Raw genomic sequence first — 18,221 nt, forward strand, 5'->3', positions numbered from 1 at the left:
CCCAAACTAACATAAAAAACAAAACAGGTAATTACACAGTAATGAGTACAAAACAAAAAGTTTCCAGTGCAGCCACACACCGGTTAATTAGCTCCATATTTGTTTGTGCAGCTGAAAATTAATGAAACAGTAGCAGCTGCTGAAACGATTTCATGAGTGTACATCTCGCAGCACATTTAATTGTTATTGTTGTTAATTTTGTTTTAGATTTTGTTGCAAACATTGTTATTGCAGACTGTTAAGGCGGCGTGGCGCGCGGCCCGCCATAACCTCGTAGCCGAAATTAAATTTGACACCTCCCGTGTGCGTGACTAGACTGGGGTAACAGCAACAATGAAACCAACATGAGAAGTTCAATATGTATATTTTACACATAAATTCTTTGTCATTAAACACTTCCCCATAACGTCTTCACTAATTTGACATAGATTTTATTACACCGAAACATTCACTAATTAATTGAATTCCAATTTCGTACTTAACCAAATATTTGGTTGAATATTTGGTCAGAATTATATTGTCTTGGGTCAATACGTCCCACGTTACACTAGTGTATAGTATTAAAAATGCAATTTTATAATATGATCGCTTCCATGAACATTCAAATCTTAATTTTATCGGCTATATGACATTCTAATATCTATTGTAATATTCAAACCTTATAATAATTATAGGAAGGTAATATTGATATTCAGTTGAAGTAGCGGTTAGCTTTGGCTCAATATATAGACATCACTTGAATATTTGCTTACAAAGTTATTAATGTAAATTTATTCTATAAAGCGACAGACAATGTTATTTATTACACTGATTTCAACAGGACACTCGAGTATATATTAATTAGTAAGAATTCACTAATAAATGCTGCCTTAACTTGTAAATCTACTCCAAATACGGTTCATGTATATATCAGTATAAAGTGGCCATGTGTGTGTAAATGTAAGTACATAAACAGTTTTGTAAATCACTCCCCTCTTCATAGAAAACGTCGATCAAAACTTTAAAGCGCGGAAGCAGCATTTCTGTTAATTCAAAAAACGTTTCAAATCCAAACACCATTATGTATGTAACGTGATAAAATTTCAGTCGTATTCAAGTAATAGCTACTAAATTATACAATAACTATAATGAACTATGATAACTTATATAAATTATTTACATTTGCTTAGTAAACGTAAGAGAACCACAAATGCACCATCATAATTATAAGCCCATTCATTCCTATATACACATTTTATTATAATATGATCGCTCTCAATTTACGAATACTTTTATTAAATACTTTCCATTGCTTATAATAATGATAGAAAGACCTGGGTTGGAAGTCTCGACAAGTTTAACGACAGAAATCGGTCGCAAAGTCGTTTTATTTCCTCAACACATTTTCACCTTTATTACGAAACTGTAAGGCTGAAAAACTATTAAAGGAATTAACAGCTTAGCGAGTGATTTTTGTCGTTATTAGTGTCGGGACTGCCAGCCCTGTTCAGCCAACAGCAGCTTGCTCAAGCAGCCATTTCCTAAAATACTTAATTCAATTCAAATCATTGTAATAGTTTGAAATATTTAATGAACTTAGTATTACTCGGCTGCAAGCGTTCTCGATCACTTCAGATAATCGTTTCACTCCAGAAATCCTTAGTTATAGACCAATTAATTTGACACGAATGAATAACTCTACTTACACAAATTAATGCATTTTGCTTTTTACAATTTATACTTTTTCAGTCAAAGATATTCAACAACTGAATGTTAATTTGGGTACTTCAGTGGTAACAACAATATATATTTACGTTAATAGATCTTTAAGATACTCATAACATGGAATGTATAGGAATTAAGATTTAAAGTAAATACACCTCTTGTAAATAATAATTTGGAAAGGTATATTCTGAATTAATTTTAGTACTTTGGTTTTAAAAAAGGCACAAGGGACCCAAAATTCAAAAGTGGAGTTCAAGATTCATTCATTCATTATAATTAATCTAAAAAAACTTTAACAACGGTTATTGTAGAAATAAATACCTATACGACTTAACGTCTTACTTATATATATTTTTATTATAAAATATTATATATTTCATACACTAATTTATATATCAGATGAAATCAATTTGCAATTTCGATTAATATAGGGACAGTTTCAATTTATTACGTAAATATGGGATTATATCATTTTAAAACTTGTTTAATTAGAATACTCTAAAAATGATGGCAGTGAATATCTTCGAGTTATTTTAATAACATCTTATAATAGGTATATTTACGTTCCAACGAATCAGTGCAAATTCTTCATAGGTATACTTAAACTACACAAAAACTACGGTAACGCAATATGAATACACCCAAAATCAAACCATTGCTTTTAATGCAACAACGAGCATTATCAAATTACAATTCGGAAACAGATTTCGAAACCACTTTGGCCAATAAATCATACGAACGCATAATTGACTCAACAAAAACCAGAGGACGTTTAATTTTCGAAAATTCTTACAAAACAGAAAGAGAGGAAGAGTACAAAGTAGGAGTAGGCGAGGTCGACCTTGTGGGCAGCGCCAGTCGCCCTGATGTCACTCTCCAGCACGAAGGGCTCGTCGATGACGTGGATGATGCCATTGGTGCACTCGACGTCAGGCCTGAACACGTGGATCCAGTGGCCGTTCCACTCAACGTAGTAGTCTACGAAGGTAACAAATTAGTTTAATCTCCAATCTCGACGTAAATCGAATTTGAAATCCCAACATTATAAACGAAAACAGATAACAATGTAAATGAACCGCTAAAAGCTTACTCTTATCAGATTCCTTGACACGCAGCCGGAGTGGATCGCGTGAAGTCGGCAGAACGAAGGGATGTGTTTCGTTCGCGAGAAGTTTTAAATCAGATACAGTGTACGCGCGCCCGGCTCGGATAACATGTCGCTCTAAAATTTGTTTCGTCTGAAAAATTACAACAGAGATATGATACTAATTAAACATGAGTGATGAAGTAATATTAACTTCAAAAGGATATTTGTTTCTTATTTTTATTTCTAAAGATAATCTTCTATTTAATATTATCCTTCAAAATTTAGATGCTCATTTAAACCATATAGAAGTTGCATCGGTTTGAAATGAGGAAGAGGAATGTTCTACTAAATAAAAAACAAAAAATAAACTTACGAAATAACCAAAGTCTTCCCTAAACAGGGACTTGAAAGCTGAAGGGTGTTTGATTTGGAACTTCAACCAGGCGTGGTCACGAGGAACGAAGTACGTGTACCGATGTTCCATATCATTGAGCTGCTGGTTGAACATCTGTCGCTTGCCCAAGTTGTAGGTAATGCTAAAACAAATGAACAAACAAACAAACATGTAAGTATATCATAACTTTTGTAATCCTTATTCTTGGTAACCTTTTATCGCCACATTTCTGTATAAACCGAATATGAGACAAGTGAGATTAGCTTTGCTTACTTCAGCATTGGATCCGTTTTCAACTTCTCAAAGACTGTTGTGTAAGGGACGCCAAGTACTCTGTCGATGATGTGTACGAAGCCGTTTGTTGCCGCAATGTTAGGTAGTGTCACAGTAGCATTCACTCCACCACCTTCCACGGTAAGGGTCTGGTTCTGAGCACGCGTCAGAACATTGAAGTACAGGTACTTGCGAGGAGACGCCGTTGGTGCTTGGTAGATCTAAAATAACAGACAAATATTAGAACAATTGCATATTTTAGATGAGACTGTTATTGCATTCGACACCCATGCTTTGATGCATTTACAACAACATCTAAAGGGTTGCACATTCTTAGAAAATCTATCGAAATTGACTAACAGAAATTAAAACATGGAAGTAGGTAGTAGGATACAGTCATGCAACCACATTAACGACTGAAAATAAACAAGGACGTAAAACTTATCAACAAAATAATAACACATATTCAATTTCGTACAAATTAAATTAAAAGAGTACACCAGGATGTTAACGATAAAAACATTCGTGGCAATAATAATTATATTGAAAAATAATTAAAACATACAGTTCCCGGTAGCTGATTCCCAACAGCAGCAAGTAAACCAGAGAATTAAAACCAACATACGACATTAATTTTAATTGCAATTTAAATTTTATAATTCGCGGCAATTCCAGATCTCCATTCACAGTTTTGTATTCATTATTGAATATTGCAATGAAAAGAGTTTTAAATTAAAATTTCAATATTTACCTGATTCATGTTGTTGTGAATGATTGCGTCCAACGGCAGCCTCTCGCGAACCAAATGCAAGTTCAGAATATCCCTCAGCTTTTGATGGTTCCTACGTAAACAAAATACAAATTTATTTTTGTGACGACGTCCCTTTGTGTTCATAAAATACAACATTTGAACCCGGTACAGCTCATCAAAGCCGAAAACATTATGGCAGCAATCACATCAACACAAAAAGCTCGTAAAAAATAAAATGAAGTAAATAACCTAATGATATTTTGCACGCTGAAGTCGGCCCACGCTTCATTTGAGGGCGCAAATAGAGTGATGTCTTTCGCCAAAGTGAGCTCGTTGAAGAACTGGTTGTTTGCTCCGAGATCCATGATTACTTCATAGAATTTACACAGAGGTCCATCTTCTTTTTCCTGTTTGAACGAATCTTGTTTTAGTCTCCGTGGAAATAATACAACACCAAAACAATCTTGCTAATCTTTTATCCGAATGGCGTTGTGAAGGCTTCCGAGAGGTTTTTAAAGCCAGCGTTTATCAAGTGGCCGTTGTAATTAATTTACGTTCTGTTCTTTATAATGAAATGCGTAATTAACTTCACTCTTTCAGCTTTCAGTCGCTGAAGACTTTTGTACCTACAGCTAAATATTTGAGTCTATTTTTAATTTAAATACATAGTGTTATTTACCTACCTTCACGGGTAATCCTTTAAAATGGTAATAAAAATCTACAAAACGAATTATAAAGGTAGAAGGGAGAATGTATATAAGATAAAAGAAGGGCGTATAAAGTGTTTAAGGTAAAGTAAGTCATGCGTATAAGGCGACAGTACTTACAATTCCCTAAGTTGTCAAGATCATGCAGGAGCAGCAGGATCCAACGGAGCGGGGATGCAAAAACAAAACAAGATAACAAATATTCATTATATACCTACCTGCACTAGAGGGTATATCGGTATATATGTCATAGGAAATATATTATGTGTTAGTCTTTACGTTTACACATTACAATACGCAATTACATTAAATACTTCTATATCAACATCTACGATATTATTGTCAACTTTTTATACATTTTACAAATCATTACTTTACTAAAACTGCGCAAACTAAATGACTTGGGTCCTATACTGTTGTCTAATGAACACTTTACTTACAACCTTGGGTCGGAGGCTACTAAACAATATAACAATACTATGGGATCAAATGAAGCTTACCAGTCAATTACAAATACTTAAAAATAACGCTCGGTAGCACACACAAAAAACGTTTAAGAACGTGCTCAAATTGATTATACCCTAAAATCTATAAAACGTAAAAGGTAAATATAATAAAAAATAATAAATTACACACAAAGAATATTGAATGAAAAAAATAAGAAATAAATGAAACGCTTCATTTTACCTTCATAGCCTGGTTCCCATTAAAATGGAGCGGAAAGTCAATTATGTGATTGAAATTGTGTTTCTAATTAGCTTACAATATTATTAATTAAGTACAACTGAAAATATTATGTAAAGTGGTGTGTTATTACGTATGAGTTAATAAGTGGTTCATGTTACTAGCCAAGAGGATACTGTAACTATCTTTATGTTCAATAGCAACTTGCTAGCTCTCTTCACCATTTAGCTGTGACATAATGCTATCTTACTTCAATTTCAATTCCATCGTCGGAACTCATTTTATGTGAGAGCTAAAAGTAAGTTAGTATACGGTCAACCGCACGTCTATAGCAATATAGATTATTGACGAAAAACACTCTTATTACTACGGAATAGAGAAGCTTTAAATATGAAAAGACTTGGTCTTTCACAAATATCGCTGAATATACCTTCTGCATTTTGATGTTGCTTCTCTATTTTATTATTTATATATAGTATGAAAGTCTTTATGATGACGTACGGTTGTTTGTATGTTAGCTATGTACAGTTTCTACTAACCTTGAGGAAGTCAATGACGGTAGTATCAACGACCATAAGAGGTCTTTGAATGAGATGGACGACTCCATTCTTGACAGGAATATTCGCTCTGACGATGTCGGCGAGAACCACGCCTCGAGCGTGCTTCGCGTCTCCAGCAACGGTGTTTGATTTTACGTAGGCTAATAAAAGTAAACGTTAGGTTAGAAACATAAATTTTATAGTTGCAAGAAGTTACTTTACTGCTGAACTTTTTAAAGTACTTGGATAGTAAAGAAAACATACTGATTGTAGCAAGAATGGAGGAAGGAGACAAAGAATATATATTAAAGAGTTGAGCAAAACCGTGATTGATAGACTTTTTAATGATTTAGAGTCCTTATCAACAGTATTACGAATTACGGATATTAATTTACAACATTAAAAACAAGCTACAATAAACACTGAAGACATAAAAATAACCAAAAACACCAGTAACGCTTCAAATCTATCTGTAGACCACGGAAAATATTTCCCCTAGAGTTTCATACACTTATTGCTCCATAGCAATCGTCAAGCCAATTATATCGTCCATGAACATGATATAAAATTTCCCTCAAATACATATATGAGTGTACTCCACCAACATTTCCATTAGACAAGCAATTACGTTGTCACTGGTATGTCAGTGGTGTGTCTCTGAATAATTGATACAGTGCACTACAGACGATGCACGCCTGTCAAACTACCTTCCTGCTGATGACAATTATGTCTTCATTTTGACTTTATAATGACCTTTGAAGCAACTTTGAATGTTAGCTTATTATTTTCCAGGGAATAATATGTTGGTTTTTCTACGAAATTCTTAGTAATAAAATAATTATACTGACAATATTATATCATTAATTTTTACTCCCATCAGTCTATTTTTACATAAAATGGTTATTTTTCAAGATATCTGAAGTTCATATATTTTCAGTATGGACCTTTATTGATTGATATTGAGATGGACTAGATCAGGTAGTTGCAAGACACTCGTCCACAAAAATTTACTCTGTTCTAAGAGACGCGCTAGAAATAGATCATCCACTCCAGTCGCAATCCTGATACTGACTACGATCCTCAGACACGAAGAAACGACCAGAGAGAGCAAAAGAAAGATTGATCGTATCAATCATATCGAAAAAATCATAAAACAATTAATAAGGTACTCACTGATTTCATCCTTTCCGTTCATAACAGTGCTGAATGATATGATGACCTTGACATTGTCTCCGAAGGCAAGTGTCTCAAATTCCTTAGCGTCCGGCGTGGCGTGTGTGAACAGCACATGATGAGGAATTACATGACCATCTATAACCTTCTCGTCTATCAAATCGGATCTAGTTGTAGGCTAAAACAAAAATAAAACTGTATTTCTGTCCGAACATTTTAGCTATATATTTCTAGTAAAAAGATTTACCTTAAATCCTTCATCGACGGGGATAAAGAACGTGTGTCTCCCGTCGGAATCAAATACTTTGCTCTTTTTAAGCTGGTTCACTTTCTGCCTGAAGGACCTGCGAAAAAATGCATCAAAATTTATTCTTGTATCTCAGTCTGTTACGTCTTTTTGTCTACTCGGTGTAGAGTAATTAAAAGTCTCGCTAAAATTAAAATATACACAGAGATGTTGTAACAGAGTAAATTAAAAGTGACGTGCTTTTTATCTTTCGTTTGGTTTTTTCTAATGTTTACGTTTCGAAATGGTATCTCTTTTATTATAGTTAGTTATTTAGCAAATGAATAAAATTATTTTCTAATATTCATTATTAGAAACAGAATTTATAAACAGTCTTCCTTGCTAAAAACTCGACAAAACACGTTGTGTGAAATGAACTTCAGGAAAAACAGGCAAATGATATTTTATAGTTTAGCAATCCTCTGTATATTCAACACATTGCAATCGCAACATAACTTTGATCAACAAGAAATCGGTCACGAATTCTGAATTCCAAATAAATGTAATCTAGTACGTAGTGTGTCGAGTTGGAATTCCTCGCGTGTGCCTTGTCGATTGCAGTACAGATAGTAACGAGTAGTCGAGTAATTGTGTTGTTTGTTTTGCCAACTCGACGTGCAAAAGTTCAATCCAACGATAATTCGGTTCGCCCCGAGTTTGGCGGTAATTGAAACGCTCGCAATGTTATTAACTTACAAACTTACCTACTCATAATGAAGGCGTTTTTTCCTACATTTTCCTAGCACTTGTTGTGCAACATGTATTTAAAATTTTAATGACAATTACGATGCAAACCAGGCCTGTGTTTTCGTTCATTAAATGGTAATTTTTGTTCGAATTAAACACAGATTTTCGTGTTGACTTTCGATGAATTATTGTGTTATTAAAGGGTTTTTATTCTGATTTTTACGTTGCGTTGAATAAGCTTTTGATGCATGCAAATTGAAGTGGTAGTTACGTATTGAAATTGATCATTGTTTTGTTTTAATTCAAACATAAACTATGATATAAATATACGCATACGTTATAATGAAAATCACACAGCAAAAACTTTTTTCTGTTGTTTATCGACGAAAACTAAGACCGTATTTGGGTAGCTGAACCAATGAAGAAATAAGTACCTGAGTCGATACTGCCCAATGTTGAAGAGGTCGGAGTGTTCCAGAAAATGGTAGGCATTAGGATTGTAGACTGGAGAACTGATGGAGCTGGACCCATGAGGCTGCAGCGGCAGTAACACTTGGTCAATCACGTGTAGTACCTGCAAGAAAAGATTTGTTTAGATTTTTGATTCTTTTGGAATCTTGTTATTCTATTTTTGCTAGAATTTCTGGTAAGAGCTCACTAGAGACCTAATGGGTGTCTTCCACATAATAGAGGCCCCGGCTTCACATGTCTGTTGCGCAGCGTTGCGTCGTCGCAGCTTCGTTAACCATAATATATATTTTTATGACATGCCTCATGTTTCCATTGCATGGTCGCGACGCAAAGTAACGCAACGGACAAATGGGACCGGGGCCTGGGTGTTTCTTCAAAAAACTTTAACTTTTATTTAACAAATCATTATTCTCCCGCGTTATTAAGCATCATGGTAGCTTATTGTCATCCTTATTTATATTTGATTGGTTGAGAGCAGTGTCACAGTTTAATTTATTGAAACCAAATTTTGTGTTTCAATCGCCAGAATTGTTAACTTTTGGTTGAAGATAATGACGCCGTTAACTTTTTGTGTCATTTTTTGAAGAATCACCCGCCTAAGAGGTTGACTAGGATGGTGATAACACAATAATTACTATGCCTTAGCTAATAAAGTGTTAAATATCACCAGCATGTACTTAACTTACACTAGGATTTAAAGAATCATTGCTTATTTATAATATACTTAATCTATACATATAATAAAATCGTAGAAAAGTGCTGTCTGTACATTGAAAATAAAAATAAAAAAAATAGCAGGGGTTATTGTTATGTCGATGTCGAACCCAAAAATGTAATTAACTTTTTTTTTGTCTGTTTGTCTGTTTGTCTGTTCGTCTGTGCGCGCTAATCTCAGAAACGGCTGATCCGAGTTGGATGCGGTTTTCACGAATATATTGTGGGATGCTTAAATTTACATTTAGTGTTTGTTTCATGTCAATCGGTTCATAAATAAAAAAGTTATGTCAAATTAAAGAATCACGTCGAACATTCTATGCTTATACCATTAATCTCCGCAACTATTTGACGGATTTGGTTGAAATTTGGTACAGATATAGTTTAGAACCTTAGAAAGGACATAGATATATTTTTATTTCAAAAATCAATATGTCGATCGTTACACGACTTCGGTTCATGTTATTGTTTTAATTTATCGAAAAAAGTAAATAAATAGTAAAAAGGTATGAAAAAAATAATATCAATATAATAAAACATTTAGTACAAAGAAAATGCTCTAACGGAGTATAGATAATTCTATGTCGATCGTTACACGACTTCGGTTCATGTTATTGTTTTAATTCATCGAAAAAAAGTAAATAAATAGTAAAAAGGTATGAAAAAAAAATATCAATATAATTAAACTTTTAGTACAAAGAAAATGCCCGAACGGAGTATAAATAAATAATCCAAGTTGTCTTTATCCTCGATAGATGGCGTTGGGATCGAAATAGATCGCGCTATGGTTTCGTTACATTCATTTGGTTGGGTATCGGCCGAGCGCTTCGGTACTATCGTAGAAAAAGTGTATTATCAGTCGTATGATTATTTGTCTGTAGTGGTCCTGCTGTTTCGTATATTCTAAATTGGTTTCGTTGTATTTGTCAATTAATAAGTTTATTTGTTGGGTTTTCCTGGTTTTTTGGTTAAACTATTTAACGTAGGTTTAGTTTGATATCGATTATTAGTAGTTACTGTAGTTAGTTTTTTTAATAAAATTGTAAGTCTAATTATTTTTTTAATTATATTAGATTTAAGTTAAGTCGTTTCTTTTAAATTATTTAGTTTAAGCTTGGTTATTATAGCATAGAGGATAGGTTGTAATATAGTTTCTTTTTTAATTGTTATAAATTCGTAATTCGTAGCTTTCTTTAGTTTTAAGTCTAATTGTACGAATCAGTTTAGTCAACTATAAGTCCGTTTTTAAACTATTTTTTCAATGCCCTAAGTGAGTATACATCTATTAAATTCAAACGCAGAGCTCATTATGTTGATTTTTGAAGAGTTCCCTGGAATATCTTCCACATCTCATTTTTGAAGAGATCCCGCGAGATCGGGAACTATGTGGTTAAAACCAAAAATTTGCCGGAAGTCACTATTCCACGCGAACGAAGTCGCGGGCAAAAGCTAGTATTTACTAAATTCAGGGATCTAAAAAGTAATCACAAAAGTCTTTATCCCAAGCTAAGCCCATAAGCAACAATTTTATAGAAACCATTTTCGAAAAATAAACTGATTCGTAATAAAAGAGATACTTAAACAGAAAATTATTTCTTCAGTATTTCCCAAATAATACACATGTCAAATAACTGTCAAGTTGATAGAAAAAAAAGAACGAAAAGGTTTCGACTAAAAAGTACGTATATCTATTTTATAAACATCAGCCTCGTTCCTTCGAACCTACTTTGTTCACTCGAGTATGAAGAAAAATAGCTGAAGAAAAAGATAGTTTTCTGTTTCTAAAGAAAAAGTTTCCTAGTTTCTAAGTGTTCTGGGTTCTTTGAGGCATTATTAGCCTTAATAAATAGAGTGACGGTAGCCCCTTCGATGCCGTGCTGAGTCCTCTTGACTTTTCTTGACCTCTGCCCTCATTTGTTGTTTCTTTGTCAAAATCCGTCGTCTAATTAGTCTAGGAGAAATTAAGGTTAGGTACTCTGGCACTCTATAGTTTTTATGTAGGCAATTTTCTTTATTTCTTTATTAGCTGATTCAATTTCAAAGTCTCTAGTTTTATTTTTATTTCAATAAGTAATTAACACTATTTTATTTCTTAATTTGATGTTAAAGATATTTACAATAAAGAACTAATTCCAATGAATTGGATGAAAAGAATATTTGAAGTGAACTCAACAATAAATTAAAGACATTCCATTAAATAAATAAGCTTACAATGTATTTCTGACAAGTAAAACATCCTTATTGTGGTAGGTACAATTAATCTAATGTAAAGGTGCGTAAAGCCGCAAGCGCCGGCTTAAAAAGTCCTCAAACAACATTAGATGGTGACGCAAAACTCTCGCCTGCCGGGGTCCAATAAAAATATTTTTTTACCAGCAATCAGCCCAATGTTTTGGTTTCCGAATCAGGCAAGTAATCACATCGTTCAAGCTTGCTTGGGTTCAAAATGTACCATTTTATATTATTCGTATAAGAAACGTGCCAAAACTCTCCGGCGATATTGATCGTTGCGGACTTTTGGCACACAATACATGTAGCTGGCTTACAAAATACTGCACTATTAGATTTTCCTAGGAACTCCGGTACTTTGAATTGAAATCTAGATTGTACGAATCAGTCAAAACGTCAACAACTTTTTAGACTTTTAACAGACTTTTGATTTGTTTACACATCCATCGCTGTGGTGTTTCCATTCACGTCCAAAGGGAATAAATTGGAATAGCCGCACTGTGTTTGTACTACGAATTTTGACATCACGACTATGCGTGTTCGTTTCAGATTTAAACGAAAATGGACATAACTGTGAAATATATGGCAAAACTGGCAATGTTCACACAAAAATTAAAAACGCCGCTTTTTTAATTGGTTTCATTATTTGTTCTTACAATGGACTTGCGTGTTCATTAAAGTCATCTTCGTATTTAACATTAAATAGTTCTCATCGTAAAATAAAGCTGTAGTAAGAAGATATCAGCTGAATCTCCACTTTGTTCTGTGTATTCAAGAAACTTAGATTTGATTTCATTACAACTTGGGCGATTACATTATTTCAGTCATAACCCTAATCTGGGAGGATTGAACTAAGAAGTAGCTTAGTTAGTTTATTGAATTAAAGATAAAGCGAGTTATCAAAGTATCTTGTTGAATTAATAATAATTGTTTTACGTCTTAGTGTAAAGACACCTGGTGACAGTTACAGATCTCAAGGGAATGTATTGGACATCCGTGACACAGTAAAGTAAATCCGGGCTTACTTATTTGGCGGAATATCCTTGAAATTTTTATTATCTCGGGATCCTGCTGTTAAAATACTGGCTCGGTTTTTTGGGACACGCAATAAACATTGGAATGGAATAGAAATTGTATGTTTTATGAAGTACCTGGAATGGTATAACTAGAGTAACATATGAAGCTTTTATTTTGATAAAAGAACTACAACTTCAAAATTCCAATAAATATTTAAGGTAAAAGGTAAAGATCCAGGTTATATGAAAGAACTAAGCTACTACCGAGGTTAAATCCCTGTCTATAAAATCTGCAATCCTAAGATCATCCTAGCAAATAGCTTGGAGAATTCTTATGTGCGTTCAAGCAAATACAATGTCTGGAATATGTACGGCACCACTCGTGCCTTTGGTTTGCACGGCAGTGAGCGCTCAACGTGAACATTTGTTCCAAACGATGATCGCTATGCCTGTGCTGTTTGTGGAATACTAACATATTTAGGATATTTTATACAAAATTGAGAATATTTAGATTACAAATCTATTATAAATATATTTTATTAAATTAGTGTTATTAGTGTTAGTAAAAGCTTCCAACAATTGCAAGCAAATACCTATGATTCTTAACATTTCTTTTTACAAATCACATCTAGATGCAGAACAACTGTTTGCAGATAACACACATAGTTGTTCAGAGCGGGAATTGGACCCGTGACACATTGTAGCACAGTCACCATTGCGTCAACCACATAGGTAGTTAATTCCACACCCTCAAACCACACAGAATTACAGAGAATCAGATATTTGGCCTATATGATACACAAATTCTGTATGGATAGGGTCAGTCAAGTTATCCGGTAACCAGGTGAGAAAATAAATTGGCTGGCTACCGCTAACCAATTATGTCACTTAACCCGTCGTATGCTGAAGCACTGATCAGTGCGAGACATAATGTGTATTCTATTGTTGTCTCATATACCCGCAGACGAAAGGTTAAGGTTTCATTAACATTTAGTATTTCTTCGATAATACTTTACATACCTACAATTTTGTGTAACAACACGACTATGGTCTCTGTATTATATCAATCTCTATTATCTTGCCCGGATACCTAATATCTTGGTTGACTGTGCACCCTGCTAAGCAGTCGAATATTGAAAATGAAAATTCTTACTTGTAACTTGTTATTCCTGTTCACCGCCTGGTAGGATCGGCTGACGTAGACCTTGGCATTGTTCACGTAAATGTCGTCATGCATCGCACCCCGCCGCGTCGTCACCCACAAAGGAGGGTTCCCATCCAGATCCGTCGATATCGCATAGTCCATATTCGATAAAGTCGTCGCCAGATTTGCTGAAACGAAATCAATTTTAAGTCTCACGTAGTAAGAGTCAGTTTTGTTAATAGTTGCAGATAGAATCTTAATGTAGGTTTGCTGGAATTTGGTACTTTGTAAGGTAATAGCCGTTTAGCCTTCAAGGTCAATTTACTGGTCTGCTTATTACTTACTTACGGATCTGATAAATAAAAGTCATGTAATTTACTTTTAACGTTAATTATTCACGATGTTAGGACACAGTTTATATTTTATATAACAGAAAATTTTCGCCTTTTTTCTTGAGAAAGTGGATTATTACACTATAAAAGTTAGCATACTGTACCTTGCCTTTTAAATGGCCATACGTCATTAGAAATAGGTACCTATATATAAACCACATCTAAAACTAATAGGTATTTTGTATGAGTGCATGCTGAGATATAAATGATATATCCTGTGAGCTTACGTGAAGTATTATTCAACTAAAGTCATACACAATGAGAAGATGTCACGGTACCTCATTCTTTTGTAACAAAACTTTTACTCCAGAATATTCTACCGTAGCTCACTGCTCAAGTCGCAAAATCTATTTATCTTCCTGATAAATGACAAAGCAACCCTATTATTAATATTTTATTCAAATAATGTACGGGTGAAACCGCGTTTGACAGTTAGCTCGTTCCACGACTATTATAATCGGATTATGTCAGCCAATATTGAATTAGAACGGTGCCTTTATCAATCTGTGAAAGGGATAGACTTCAAATTAGAAGTTTTATATTCCAAATCTCTGAACTGAATGTTCGAAAGTTTCTAGTTAATCTGTGTTCTAGTTGATGAAAGTGTGGGCGGTACAATTCGTTTTGTATTGATTTGTTCTATCGCTAAGTACAAAGTAAACTTTACTGTTCGTATAACTTTCATTGTAAAACACCTACTATTCAATACCACGTCCAATTATAAACTTTGTTCTATTTTGGAGAACACTCAATAACATTTTGGCTGTCCTAGCCTATAAATATCGAAATATCGTTTTCGGTACACATACTTATACCAATAGATTTTGTGTCACAAGATAGAACACTGAAGGTAAAACGTACAATTATCACATCATGATTTTACGAAAGTTTATTTAAATGCCATGTAAAATTACAATATCTACTAGAACTGTACTTGACATAAAACAAAGTTAACATTCAAAACAATAAGCGAAGCGGTGACTCGCAGGCTGGCGAGTTAAAATTAATGAATGCCTCGGTTCCCACGTAGACACAAGGTGAAAATCTAGCAGGATTGCTTTAATTTAGGAGTTGTCTGAACTAGCTTAGTTTAGTCTAAACTACAAGGAGGGGTGACTAATAGGATGAGTTCCGCAACTTTAGTCTTTGAGCTTGGGTAAAACAACACGTGACTTTGATGTGTACCGAAATACCGCCAGAATGTTTTATGCAGATGTATTATTACCTAAAATAACTGTCTCGTCCCTCTTTGTTGAAAGTTTGGGTGGAGTTTGTGTGTTGTTTATATGTGTAACTACGTGGAGGTAACGTATAACTGAATATTATTATTATTTTAGCTGCCGTAAACTGTGCATACGGTGCTGCCATCTGGTGATGAGATTTGTAGTTTTGTTGTTATAATTTTCCTAATTTAATGTAATTAGAACAACTAGAAATATATTATGTTGATAACTGACAAACATGAAGTAAGTATCTCGTTACGTGACAGACATGAAAGCTGGAATCAAGCAGTGTTTGGCTGTAGGTTCACCTATCACCCTCATTTTCATTACAATCAGTTGTTAACTACCAAAAAGCTGGTAATCTATAAACACCCTTCTTTATATTATTGTCACAAAACAACAACAATCATCACAAACACATTCACATACATTATTTGTGTTCGTAACGATTACTAGCGCCCGATTATTTCACCAGTAGTGTTCACTTACCAACAATTCACACAAACCGCCCATACAAAAGATAAATGGACTATCTGTGGACCACACGTCGTCAATACAAAGGCCTTACATACAGACATACAAACATTTACGGAACAAATAGCTCACATACCTATATGATAAAGTACGAGAGAGTCGTCCAATTCTCCGTTGAACCTCTGGAATGCCTCGTTGGTCGGAGCGAACAGAGTCATCTGCCGGTAATGTAGGGTAGTGTTCGCCACCACATTGCGTTCTAGCAGCGATAGAAACTGTGGACAATTGAACATTTTCTATTAGTATTTGTTTTATATTAGTTTTTGTTTGTAATGAAGTTTTTGCGTTCGCTAGAGGCGCTAGTGTAGCATAAGATCTGTAGACTACTTGAAAAGTCTTCTTATCTTACACTTTTAGTAACTTTTAACCAGATCGGTCATAGCCACTAGGGATAAAATTAAATGATGGTCACAAAATGGAATAAATAATTTTCTTCGTGAGAGTTTTTCCCATTGTGCTATTCAAAAGTGAAATTCAATGGTGTAACCGTCTAATAGTGCGTGTCAATGAGTTTCGCTTTCATGCCAGTCTTAAACTACGATTGAAGCGTTGTTCGTAATCAATTTTGTGAGCGAGATGAATGGAAAAAGGTTATAGGTAAGTAACTTTTAACAAATAAAGTCATGAAAATATGTACTATCAATAAAACAATCTCATACAGTAATAAAATGTCTCTAGCAATATAATATTCTTCTACGAACATTTATCGAACAAAACTAGGATTTTTATAAACTGTTTTATTGTTGTACTAAGCTGTGGTATATTGAATTGAAAGAGTTCAGTGTTCTCACAATGAAAATGTACTATTACTTGGTTTTTCTTCGTACTAAACACTTACAATGATCAATGTATGCTTTATGTTTGTAGAGATTTCATTGGCTTCTCGTTTCCATCGTTTTTATTCGCAGAACATTTTACTACGAGTCCTTTTCAATAGAAGCTTTCGTCGTTTGTTTTTTGCCAGGTCCCTATTGTAGGAGTATGCTGGTGTATTGTACAAAATATAGTGTTTTTCCGTATTTATTAAAAGAAGTTATAGTGCTCGGTTAAACATTTTCTTTTAAGAGAAAATTGTGTGTTTATAAAATTGTTGTTTGAGTTGAACTTTGTTAGCCTTGCTTCCTGACTCAGGTGAAAGCACTGAGTCTTGGAGTTTTCGCTGTTTTAAGGATGAAAACTGAGTGTTACTTTTCCATGTAAGCATGCTTCTATGTACCTGCCTGAATGAGCCTTTTTTTTGAGGGGGGAAATCATCTAATGACTTCTCTCGCCTTGGGCGATGCGAGAGGGAGTAGTGCCCCGGTAAACTGCGTCGGGTTTCGCGCGACTTCCGGCCACCGTAGTGCGGGTATGCGGACGGCGAGCAAGGGTTCTCGCCGCCCGACCAGAACCAGACCCGTGCGAGCGCGTTGCATTCCGCGCGCGCCTCAAAGAGCCATCAGACCACCACAGATGGGGCCCAGTAGGGCTGAAGCCTAATCCGGAGCTGCGGACTACCTAGCGGGTTAACTGGGGTTCCGGCTCGACAAGCAGGAGTAGGAACGGGGTGGTTTTTAGTCAGTAAGAGTCTGATACTCCCTCTCGCTTTGCCCTAGCGAGAGAAGTCATCGGATGATTTTCCCCCTGAAAAGCCCCGGTAAACTAGGTACCTCCCAGTTCCTTCATGCCTGAATGAGCCTAGAAGTACCTAAGAAAGGTATGATGTGGATTTATTATGTTATACTAGCAAACCCCAGCCAACTCCATTTCGCTACCAGATGGTTTCGCTTATTTTTGTAACAGAGATGGCACTATATGTAAAAAATGATTTACCGTTTTCCTCCTTTTCTGTTATATTCAACATACTAGTTGATGCACTAGACTATACGATGCGGTAGACTAGATTATTATACATAGGTATGTAAATGTATATACTGGATATGTAGAGGAAGGTGTTAACAGCTCAGCACCTACACTTGTCTCAGTTGGTTCGAAACTCTGCCGATAGAACCCATATTGATACCAATATCGGATAGATTTCTCCCTACGCCATTGAGGTGGCGATAACTCGAATTTCAATCGACTACGGTGCTGTCAAAAGACCTCTGAGAGGCTAGGTGAGCCTCTCTGGACATCGAAGACCAAAATCTTAGATGATACACGTAGGTACCTATCGTGATATTGTCTTTATTTTTCATCAAACTTCGGTATTGTTGATGACAGACATAAATGAA

General features: G+C 34.8%; 1 protein-coding gene across 2 annotated transcripts in view; it reads right to left on the bottom strand.

The window, feature by feature from the left end:
• Positions 1 to 347: 347 nt before the first annotated feature.
• Positions 348 to 18,221, bottom strand: part of LOC118268287 (fasciclin-1) — a 78,294-nt gene continuing 60,420 nt past the window's right edge. Inside the window, exons 2-14 of one of the 2 annotated variants that reach the window (XM_035582716.2) lie at positions 16,085 to 16,223; positions 13,869 to 14,047; positions 8,720 to 8,859; positions 7,560 to 7,656; positions 7,313 to 7,490; positions 6,140 to 6,300; positions 4,459 to 4,616; positions 4,210 to 4,300; positions 4,024 to 4,035; positions 3,459 to 3,679; positions 3,165 to 3,327; positions 2,795 to 2,942; positions 348 to 2,682 (exon numbers count right to left, since the gene is read on the bottom strand). In XM_035582716.2, coding sequence (XP_035438609.2) covers positions 2,477 to 2,682; positions 2,795 to 2,942; positions 3,165 to 3,327; positions 3,459 to 3,679; positions 4,024 to 4,035; positions 4,210 to 4,300; positions 4,459 to 4,616; positions 6,140 to 6,300; positions 7,313 to 7,490; positions 7,560 to 7,656; positions 8,720 to 8,859; positions 13,869 to 14,047; positions 16,085 to 16,223 — 1,893 coding nt within the window. In that variant the 3' untranslated portion in view covers positions 348 to 2,476. The remainder of the gene's footprint in view (positions 2,683 to 2,794; positions 2,943 to 3,164; positions 3,328 to 3,458; positions 3,680 to 4,023; positions 4,036 to 4,209; positions 4,301 to 4,458; positions 4,617 to 6,139; positions 6,301 to 7,312; positions 7,491 to 7,559; positions 7,657 to 8,719; positions 8,860 to 13,868; positions 14,048 to 16,084; positions 16,224 to 18,221) is intronic. The other variant, XM_035582718.2, reaches the window with a different exon arrangement.

The sequence above is a fragment of the Spodoptera frugiperda genome, chromosome 29, assembly GCF_023101765.2.
Source record: "Spodoptera frugiperda isolate SF20-4 chromosome 29, AGI-APGP_CSIRO_Sfru_2.0, whole genome shotgun sequence".
In the NCBI taxonomy this organism is placed as follows: Eukaryota; Metazoa; Arthropoda; class Insecta; order Lepidoptera; family Noctuidae; genus Spodoptera; species Spodoptera frugiperda.